Source organism: Colias philodice, chromosome 28, assembly GCF_061535455.1.
Source record: "Colias philodice isolate Cphi_HAF_F1 chromosome 28, ilColPhil1 Martin Lab GWU primary, whole genome shotgun sequence".
Classification (NCBI taxonomy): Eukaryota; Metazoa; Arthropoda; class Insecta; order Lepidoptera; family Pieridae; genus Colias; species Colias philodice.
Genome location: NC_143113.1, coordinates 3,338,240 through 3,350,114, shown reverse-complemented (window position 1 = coordinate 3,350,114; position 11,875 = coordinate 3,338,240). Strand labels below are relative to the sequence as shown.

Below are 11,875 nucleotides of genomic sequence, written 5' to 3'. Positions count from 1 at the left end.
TGGTATAATTTTCCTTCATTATATTTTAAACTAGCGGTCCGCCCCGGATTCGCCCGTGGTACATATTTCGCAATAAAAAGTAGCCTATGTTCTTTCTCAGGGTCTAAAGATTGTCTGTGCCAAATTTCATCAAAATCGGTCCAGTAGTTTATGAGCCTATTCATTACAATCAAACAAACAAACAAACAAAGTTTTCCTCTTTATAATATTAGTGTAGATACAATACACACTAGGGGGTAAAAAAAATACATAATAATAAATAACAATTTAAATTTATTTCCAAATAAATTGCACAACAACGACAAAGGAGATCAAATGGAAACAATGGCAAGCATACAGTTATAATGAGATTCCAATACTTTTATAAATTCTTTGAGATATTGAAGTGAAACTTCTTTAGGTGCGTTGAGAGTAAAATTTTAATTTCGCGTCATGGCAACACCGTCACGTCATGGAGCAAGGCGACGATTTAGGTTTCAATCTTGCCAAAGAAGTTTCACTTCTGATACGATTACGTATCCACACACACGCTCTTTTTTATATGTGAAATTTTCAATTTCGGAAAATCCTATAAAATTTAATTCACATTTAACTCAATTCCTTTATAAATTCACAAATAAATAAATAATTTTATTAAACTAACCTAACCTCACTAAAACATTTCTATAGCTAATTAGGTAATAAATTTATTATACCAGTATTCTACGATAAAATGCGGTGTAGTATAATGAAAAGCAGTAATTAAAATACAATTAAGAATAAACGATATTAATATAATTATAACATCGTTTGTGCGGTTAGTGTACAGCTTTAAGGCCTGTTCAAACTACAGCGGTATCCGCTACCGCCGTGGTATCGGTATACTAGGATCGGTATATAGGTATACTTGGATAGGTAAGCGATTAGAGTCTCTATAATATACAACATAAGGGATATAATCGCGTGCCCATCGGGATACCGCTACCCACGGCGGTAGCGGATACCGCCTTTATGTTATAGCCTTGGTTATAGCTATTCAAACCACGACATTGACAACTGAAATTCCGTCCTTACGGAAATTATACTTTTAACGTTTGTCCATAAACTCTTTTATTAAGACACATGTTAAAATTTTACTCATATCAAAACTAATGCCGAAATATATAATATATATCGAAAAGAATTAAAAATATACAAATAAATAATCAGGTATATGTATAATAATATGTATATGATTTATGTATATAAAAATATAAATTTCGTCTAATTTTATTATCATTATTTTGTACGTTTTTAACTTTTGGTAATATGTAGGAAATGGTAATTTGTATATTTTTGTTTTATCCACATAATAAATAAATAAATAGGCAATCTTCCTTTTAAAACCCCCCCTTCCAGAATTTATTGATTAATTTTTTACATAACATTTAACAGTTCAATTTTTAATACATAAGATAGATAGTATAATACGTCCATAATTACATCGACATAAATTAATTGTACTATTTAGACATGAACATAATTAATTAATATACTTATATTACTTTCAACATCATTAAAAGTGGACAAAGTGATAATTTAGAGCACAAAATTCTATATAATTAAGACTTAATTCTAATATCATTCAAAATCGATGCATTGCATGATCTTTTCACTAAAAGCCCACCTTATTAAACTATTTTCACAAAAGCTCACATTAGGTGTCAGTTTCCTGTCATTTTTTTTTATTTGTCAGTTCCCTGTCATTCTTTTTTGAAGTGCTCACTTAATTAAGAACTTTTCATTTCTCCAAAAAACCCGGTTAATCTATACTAATATTATAAAGCTAAAGAGTTTGTTTGTTGTTTGTTTAAACGCGCTAATCTCAGGAACTACTGTTGCGATTTGAAAAACTCTGAAAAATTCGGTGTTAGATAGCCCATTCATCGAGGAAGGCTATAGACTATATAATATAATCACGCTAAGACCAATAGAAGCGGAGCCACGGGGGTGAAACCGCGGAGCGCAGCTAGTTAAATACTAAAAGTCAATATAATTAGCGGTCGGGTGAACAATATCGCGTATCCAGCTGGCTGTAGTGAGCACATTGTGATATATGCCGGGCTGATGGTCCACGCCGCAGCCGAAGCCCGCGGACGTGATGCCGGCGAGGTAGTACCGGCCGTTGTCTTTTACTATTAGGGGACCCCCTGAATCGCCTGTATGGGAATGTGTAAGAATGTAATAGTAGATTTTGCCCGTGGCTTTGCTCGCATAGTAAATTTAAAAAATTCTCGCGTCACTGAAGTTTCAAATTTATATACAATTCACACACAATTTTTTCAAAAAAAAAACGGTCCAGTTATTTATATCATCTACAATCTACATAGTACATACACACGATTTTGTATTAAATATTGCAGTAAAATAAAAGTTGTTTTCAGATAACGTGTGAAAATTTAGATTAAATGGTAAAATGAAACTAGCTTACACCCGGGGGCCGCAAATGCATTTCAACTCGGTTCCAATTTTCATGATGAAGTAGTTAACATACATACATACGAATGTCCATCCTCATAGACTTTCGCATTTAATATTAGCAGGATAAAGATAGGTATTCTAACATACCTAGACAGGCGTCTTGGTGTCCATCCGAATGTCCTGCGCAGATCATTTCAGAGTGTATTTCCACAGAGATCTGTTTGCTCTGATGCCATTTTATACATTGCTCTGTACCTGAAACGATATTATTAAACTTTTTTATTATTCATAAATTTTCGTAGATAAGATGTAAAACTAGTGCTCGCGATTAACCCGTAGAACATGATTTTTCTAAAACTGACACTCAAAATGAACTCAGTTAATTAAAATCAATTTAGTCTATTTTACCAAAAAAATATTAATTCGCAACAATCACAGATAATATAATACTATAGAATATAGATATTTATACTACCTACTACTTTTAATTTTTGGTATTCATCATAGTAACATGTTTTCCTTGTATAAGACATAAAAAAAAACAAAATACTAATATTAGTAATATGAATAACTTACTCAATATAGGCACAGTAGCGGACCTCAACCAATTTGTCCCTGTGTGCCCCAAGCTCGTATCTGTCTTGCCCCACCCAGCTATTACCCCGGATTTGCCCCCTAATTGCAAGTCCATTTCAGGCAAGCAGATCGGCAGGATGTTACTAGTATAGACGATTGGTCGAGAAAGCCGTAATAAGGCTATATCGTAACGGTCTGGCTGGGTTGTTCGAAATTGAAATAACGGATGAAGAATTTTTTGAACTACCCTGAAAAAAAAATGTTTTGTTGATGTTACTTTTTGTCAGCAGTTAGAAGCAATCAATGAGCGTTTATATGCGGCTTGCATACCTATTTTTACCACTTATGAGTATAGTATAGTACTATAATATAAAGCGATTGATGGACCATCTAGATATAGAGAAGATTCGATATTTTCGTTCTTGTTTCTTACAGTTTAACATAAAAACAACTGATTCCTTTCTGAATTAAAACATTTAATTGTTTTGTCATGGAAAGGCTACTTATTTCTTTATAGAATAAAATTGTGTCCCGTGTTTTTCGCAAATAATGATGCCACCACGGCTTAATCTCAGTACAGATTTAGATGGTAATGAAAAAATTTGAAATCTAAGGACCTTTAAACAAAGCCTAATAGCCACCAGCGGGGTACTGACGATAATATATACTAATATTATAAATCTGAAGAGTTGGTTTGTCTATTTGAACGCGCTAATCTCAGGAACTACTGGACCGATTTGAAAAATTATTTCGGTGTTGGATAGCGGCTCTATCCAGGCTATAATCTATCCGATAGCCTATAGCCTCGATAAATGGGCATATATCGAGGAAGGCTATAAGGCTATATATCATCACGGTAAGACTAACAGGAGTGGAGCCACGCGGGTAAAACGAAGCACAGCAGTAATTAAAGAATCCTCATCAATTACTATTTTTAAAAATAAATTAAAGACATACTTAACTAATTTCGATAACTGATTGTGTTATACTGCAAAATTATTATTGCTCATATGTGTATATATATCATATTGTATTTTTCTTGTTTATGAGATAAATAAAGTTCTTTAAACCGACAGCTAGTACAATAATATACAAACCCCAATCGTCTAGCAGTGCGCGACTCGCTAGTGTCCAGCGCGCCGAGCCACACCGCCACGTCGCGGAGCCGCGCGCGCGACACGCAGTGCGCCGCTGTGGCTATGTACCAGCGGGATACTGGTCACAACGTTTATGTCAATTAAACTATAAATAAATATCAAATTCAAAGGTATAAATAATAGCTTTGAATTTGATATTTATTCTTATAGCATATGAATAAATGCTTTATAACAAAATATTAAAAAAATCTGACGAAATTTTCGGGTGCGAATTCCGCTACGTGATCGATTTTTTTATTATTATTTAAAGAATTATTTTAATTTGTCAAATAGAATTTGTATTTAGGACGCGTCAGAGCGCTAGGTCACCAAAATGTATTTATTGGACTACGTTCTATTGATTTATTAGATAGAACAAGTATTTAGCATGAATCAAGTTATCGCTCTGACACGCGCTAGGTTCGAGTTCAATTTGACATAGTTATTGTAAATGACGTTGACATTCAAAACGAATTAAATACGAATTAAATAAAAAATTATTTTATCGTCATTCATTACCATTGCCATTAAAAGTGTTTATTATCATTATCAAAATCTATCTAGCTTGTTATCAGGATGTCAGCACATAAATTATCATCATCATCCAGCAGGATACTGACGACAACTTCTTATTATGATCACGATAATTGTACTATATGTTTTAATCCAACTTTAATAAAAAGGACATGTATATACTTAATACTTACTTAGCACACCACCGCATTGAAACTCAGATATCCTGACGTGTGCCTGCCAGGGGAATTCAGCAAACCTGGCTTCACGACCGCCAATGATTCGCTTTTGAAGAACCCTGGTTGAAGGGAGACCACAGTCTTCCTGGAATGAGAAACATTGCAATTAATAAAAATGATTTATAATTAAAATATAACATAGTTTTGTATGAACATTATTTTGTATGAAAAAAACTGCTTATAATTGTATAATTACATGAAAATATAAAAATTTTGACAAAATAAATTACAACCGGGCATCAAATGTTAATAATTCATTTAGTTATGATGAAATACATAAATAATCTATAAAAATACATGCAAACTAAATGCTTATAACTTCTTTATAATAAATCATATTACCTGATTAACATCTTCATCGACTCTTCGTCGAAAGACGTTTGGTGGAATGACATTTCTCTGCGGAACTACCCTCAGTTTTGGCGGTACTTTGTATTGCCAATCTGATGACGGTATACTGAAAAAACAAATGATGATGTCAGATACATTTTGGAAAAATAATTCTTATAAACAAGTGATAACTGCTATAAAAACAACCGACTTCAAACTTGCACTTGCAACATTACAAATACAGACAAAAATGCTCATAAAATAAAAACTACTGGGCCTATCCAAATAAATTTTTTATGGCCAATTCGACACCATCCCGCGTCGAACAAAAAAAGAATCACGTAAATCGGTTCAGAAACCTCGGGGTAATCGGTGTACATACATAAAAAAAAACATACCGGTCGAATTGATAACCTCCTCCTTTTTTTGAAGTCGGTTAAAAAAGTCTGCAGCAAATATAAATTTATTTTTGCAAAAATTTTATCTATGTTTCTGCAACCATCGAATTAATTAATTAATGATAATTCTGCATAGATAAGTAAAAAAAAAAATCGTTACAGACTGACACAAAATAAATGTAATTTATGCTACACACCTACACACATCCAAATCATTCTATTTGCTAACACAGCGCGCGTCTTTACCCTGTCGCGTAACTAGCAGGGTATGGACAAAGTACAGGGTATGATTGTATGAACTCACCTATTATCCAAATCATTATGTTCGCTCACACAGCAAGAGAACAACCAGCCTTCACCACAGCCCTTAGTCTTTACCCCGCCACGTAACCAGCATGATATTGACAACGTACAGGGAATAACCTCATCGCCAAGACTGCAAGTTGTAGGGTAGCCAAGAAAAGAGGCTAGTACGCGGGAGGTTAGACCTGGAATTTATAATTTATTTATTTGATAAAGCTCTTTCAAAAAGTTGTAACCGACACATCATAATATTATGTAGCTTATTCTATTATTGTATATTCTATTTTGATAGAACATAAAAGAATCCTTTTTATCGCGGATCAACCTTATCTTAGCTTAATTTTTTTGTTTTCACTAAAGGCGTGGTTGATAGCGTAGTTTTCGTAGGAGTATATAATTTGTTAAATCATAGAAAACACGTGCAAAGCTGCGTGTCGAATATAATACGCGTATTACATTGATATAGTATGTAAAATTATGCTAATCTGTATTGATAATTTCGCATCTTTTGCCATTGGGGATATAGCTCAGTGGTAGAGCATTCGACTGCAGATCGAGAGGTCCCCGGTTCAAACCCGGGTGTCCCCTGATAACTTTTTTTTATATCTCAATTCATAATTAAATTAATGTCGTGAATAGCAATAGTACAAGTAAAATTTTTTATTAATTCGAAAGCAAAGTATAATACATAATTGGAATGTAATTAAAATATTATGCATTGTTTCACAATTCTAAACATTATTTGAATTCTAACGATGTTGATATTGATGTGTTTAAAAGAATATTATATTTTTTTGAATGTATTCAAGATTCTAAGTTTTGAAAACAAATATATGAAATTTTTAATTAATATTGCAAATATTATCTATTCTTGAAAAAAGTAGCTTAATGCTTTTATGTAATTTTAAAAATAGAACCAGAAACGAAATTATTGTATCTTTCATTTGAATATGAATAATAATTATAGCGAAAGAGTCTAAACTCTAAATAGGAGTCAAAACATGACAAATTAAATTTTATCTTTAAAATTAATGCTGTACTTATAATAATTATATTATATTTTATTATATAAACTTACTTTCCACAGCATTCGCTTGTCCAACATTTAAAATCAACAACGGCAACACCATTCCAAGCTCGCGCCATTTCGTCCGCCATGATAGTTTTCGATTTTTTTTTCTTTTCCCGCCTTTATTTTGACATGTTCTATTTTCTCTATGTTTTATTCCTGATATCCATAGAGAATCCTTCACCGGTTGCATACTGATTTTATTTTTTTGTTATAATTACACATAGCTATTGTGTTTTTTACTAGTAGTTCAACTCTGTAAGGAAAATACGTGTGTTTTTATTACGTGATAATATTATGAGGTGTGAAAAATTATTACAGTAAGTAAAATAATTTAATAACGTAGTACTTATAATTTTTATGAATTTCTCAATGTAGAATAATATTATTTAGTTTAAGAATGGACAATAGATTTAAAGGAATAATTAATATGTACTACGTAGTACATATTACCTAACTCAATGAATAGGTAACTACTGTTTTTTTGATTTCGTAATTTTCAAGAGGCGAATATATTTTCATTATCTTGTAATAGATTTTAATCATCAATGATAAAACAATTGATAGTAATCAATCACATAACATTATCATTTATCACAATATTGAACAATTATCTACAAATGAATTCACCTGAAAAATCAACGAATTTTGCATTGTATGTGAATAATTTACTTATTAGACAATAGACTTATTTTAATTTTGATACTAAAACTAAAATATTAAAATCACAGTACCTACAAAACGTCTTTGTTCTGCTTTTCATCTGTTTTTATTATACATCAAAATATGTGAAAATAATAGATATATTTCCTTATATTAATGAAAAATAATTTGTATAATTAATTGTCAAGTAAATATTATACTACAAAGAAATTATAATTATAATTTCCCATAAAATTGTAGAGAGAAAGCTATCTGCTCTAGTGAGTTTTGAGTTCGTGACCTTGAATTAATTCTCAATTGCAAATATTTAGCACAAAATCTATTTTGTTTACTTTATTTATGAAAATTTATATTAGAAAGGTATTATTATTGTATCCTTTTATTTACTTTATACATGAAACATTTATATTAGAAAGGTAGATATAAAAGCTTAATTTTCTATAATGACAGTCCTATGCATGTTTTTCTGTATAATAACAATGTAAAATATCATATAATCTATACTAATATTTTAAAGAGGAACGGTTTGTAATTATGTAGGTATGTATGTATGTATGGTTTTCACGCATAAACTACTGGACCGATTTCAAAAATTCTTTCACCATTAGAAAGCTGCATCTTCACTGAGCAACATAGGCTCGGTTTTATCCCGGAAATCCCACGGGAACGGGTACTATGCAGGTGTTTCTAAATGAAAACGCGGGCGAGGCCGCAGGCGGAAAGATAGTATTATAATACATAATATGTTAATTTATTTTATTTATTCAGACAACATAGCTCCAATTTAGATCGTCTAGGTATTATTAATGTTATGATATAACGAACGAAATTAGATTTCATATATCAAGGCTTATAATATACAAGGCGTGTGTAAAATAAGTAAATAAACATTGTGTACATTTGGTTATATTTGTAGCGATAAGGAAAATCAGTGCGTCACGTAAAAAGCGTATTTTTCTGTTAAATATACTCAAAAAACGCTGTTATAACTTTCATTGAGTACAGTTTACAAAGTTAAGGAAAAACAAGTGAAAACGATGAATTTAAACGCATTATAATTGTTTGCTTAAATTTTTTTCCAGTAAAAGGTTTATTTAAATAATTGATTGAAATTATTATACTTATTAATATTTAATTTTATTTATTAAAGCACATAAACGAAAACACATCCCGCTTTAGTACAGAGAGAGTTTACCATACAATTTTTCCATTAAAATCGTATAAATACGAAAACATATTTAGAACGAAATGTAGGCCGCAAAACAACTCAACAACAAAGATAGCCTCACTCACTTTCACACCCTTTCACTGCATTCGACACAGCACAGACAATAAATAATATTGCCGCCAAAACGCACGTCAAAATCAAAATTTTTTTTCGTCTGCCGCGCGCGACGTTGGTAAAGAGACTAAGGTTTTGAAATCTGGCCGGTAAAGCCGGTTCTACACGTTCGAGCTGTCACGATTATTATAGCTACACGAAGAAAGTATGCGATTGAGGTTTAATGATAAGCTATCGATGTAAAAGTATTTCAAAATAAATGCCGTCGATTTAATTTCTCCGGCCTGATAATAAGCTTGGGTGTAATGATAGTGGATAGGACATTAGGTAGAGAATCGTATGTAATATTGTTTTAATGTTTACGTTGCATTTATAAACTGATATGTAAATAATTAGGGGTATTTGATTGTTCTGAAGATGACTCATTCTAATGTTTAGTTTCCATATATAATATGCAGGTAAATTTATTTCTTTTTTCTATAAATCGCGGGACAAATTTTGATTAATTTTTATCGAAAGCATGAAATACCGCGATAGGCTTATCTAAGCTTAATGATATCTCACATAATATAATCATATATTTCTGCGTAAATATGTTGCTTTCTAACGGTAAAGAATTATTCAAAAATTGGTCGAGTAATTTTGACATAAAACTGAACACACTATTTAATCGAACAATATTGAATTGATCTTCATAGATTTGATTTCAACGCATCTGATCTTTTCCCTTCAGAGGTAAGTCTTTGATTTATAAAATACCTTAACTTGGCTTTCGCTCGTAATATAAAATCAAAACGTTCAAAAGATAAGTATGTACACAGGAAGAAATTGTATATTGCACTAGCTTTCGCAGCTGCGTCCTCGTAGTCAAAGGAAAACCATTCCCGTTCCCGTGAGATGTGCCAATCCAAGTGACCCTCCAAGTGCATGCCAAATTTCATGAAAAACGATTCAGCAGCTTTTGCCTGAAGAAGCCAAATAAACAATCATTCAAATTTTCGCATTTATAACATTAGTAGAATAGGTCTTATACCACGAGGATTATATTACTTGCGTGAAGTAGATAGTGTGTCCTACAGGTCACAAGTCATTTAATATCAAACGACGCTGCGTCTAAAATGAATGAAAATAGTCGAAAAAGATTAAACCTAGTTATTATCTATTTATATATTTTTTGGTAGAGGAGGCAATTGTTGATTGAAGTAGAGATCCAAAACTAAAAATTTTAAAAAGATTAATCCAAGTTAATGTAACAATAAATTATGAAACATATTCTGAACAAATACATTTACACGGGTCGTGTCTCATAATTACCATGCACTTTTAAAAAATCAAAACAGTGACATAATATCACATAATATTATTATTATTAATATTGTGATTTAAAAATAAATTAAAATTGTATTAATTGACACATTATGATATTATATAGATCATATTTGCAAGCCAACAAACAAAAAAAAACATACAAACTTACTTACTTTCTTTGTTGTTATATAAATATCTGCATGCCAATCAATTGCTATAAATCTTTGAAACAATATTTGTTTCAATAAATGAATTAAATTTAAATTAAAATTACGTTCTAGGTTAAATTAGAAGCGCCATCTAGTTTAAATGTGCAGAAAAATCGTTATTTTATAAAAGCTTGTGTACACTTCAGTTAAAAAGCCTCCGAAGGCTGTATTAGCTTATTCTTTCTATAGCAAAACTAGATGGCGCTGTATCAAAATAAGAAATATTAAAGATACATTTATTTACGAAACAAATATAAGTAAAATTTATGTTTTAAAGATTACATAAGTAAATACTACAACAGTTCATTAGTTACAATATTGGCTACTATCATTCCTAAATAATAATAAGAATAATTTCGATAGACAAGAATTTCTTTAAAACTTACCAAAATTTGTTCACCCGTTCCTGCACTACGAATAACAGACAATGACATTTTGTTATCAAAAAGTGTCTTATAGCCTTCTCCTCATTGCTAATTAGAATAAAAGTTAACAAATTCAATTCTATTTTTCTTATTCCTTATGAAAAAATAAAACTTATGTGCTACGAAAACGTAGGTTAAGTGCTACGCGAATAAATAAAACAAAAACCCTCTTTATAATTTTACATATAACCAAGCTTTACATAAAAAAAAATGTATGCGTGTACTAGAGTACACACGTAAGAAGGTAAACTTCTTTATGACCTTAAAAATGTCACAAGTATGGCGTAACGCAAAAATGTCACGCGTACGGCGTAACGCAAAAATGTCACGCATACGGCGTAACGCAAAAATGTTACACTAAATTTTTGTCCAACCCCGATAAAAAAGTTTCACTTCAAAAACAAATTTTTACTTATAGTAAAAATACATTTAAAAGTATTTTTCATGCGAATAAGCTGTAGAAATAGTATTTGTATGAATAATAATTTTCAATTTAAAATAACTGAGGCTGGAAGAGATCGCTCTGTAGCCATAAGGTCACCCATTGTGCAATTTGTTTGTATCTTATTTTATGTTATTTCTTTCAACTGGTGTGTGCAATACAGAATTCATTCATTCATTCATTCATTCATTCATTCATTCATTCATTCATTCATTCATTCATTATTTACGAATTCACATAGCTTAAAGCTAATTAAAGAAATATTATTATTATTATTTTAAATAATTCAGAATAAACGTTGTCACATCAAATAAATTATATTCTCTATTTCGCTTTAGATAGAGCTGTATTGGATTGTCTTTAGATCAAAACGAGTAAATTTCCTACCGAAGAAATTATTTAAAAGATTCCTTAGAATCATATTATGTAATGTATTTAATGAAATATAACTTGAGAATTCCTATATCGAACGAAGATCGACAATACTATAAAAAACGTAATAATCTAGCTGCTAACACAGTCCAAAACTAACCGGAACCAAAA

At 31.0% G+C, this 11,875-nt stretch overlaps 1 protein-coding gene and 1 non-coding gene across 3 annotated transcripts; one reads left to right on the top strand and one right to left on the bottom strand.

The window, feature by feature from the left end:
• Positions 1-253: 253 nt before the first annotated feature.
• On the bottom strand, positions 254-9,071 carry LOC149476264 (serine protease 33). 2 transcript variants are annotated; one of them, XM_089712048.1, is made up of 9 exons: positions 8,960-9,071; positions 7,013-7,259; positions 5,936-6,119; positions 5,246-5,360; positions 4,859-4,988; positions 4,113-4,230; positions 3,016-3,263; positions 2,587-2,694; positions 254-2,177 (listed from the first exon to the last, which is right to left on the bottom strand). In XM_089712048.1, exons 2-9 carry the CDS (start codon positions 7,194-7,196, stop codon positions 1,999-2,001), a joined length of 1,266 nt encoding a protein of 421 aa, XP_089568174.1. In that variant the 5' UTR covers positions 7,197-7,259; positions 8,960-9,071; the 3' UTR covers positions 254-1,998. The 2 variants fall into 2 exon arrangements, with proteins under 2 accessions (XP_089568174.1, XP_089568175.1); XM_089712049.1 differs by having other exon boundaries at positions 8,862-9,064.
• Positions 6,451-6,522, top strand: TRNAC-GCA (transfer RNA cysteine (anticodon GCA)). The gene has a single exon. It is a non-coding gene; the product is annotated as a tRNA-Cys (tRNA).
• Positions 9,072-11,875: the final 2,804 nt, after the last annotated feature.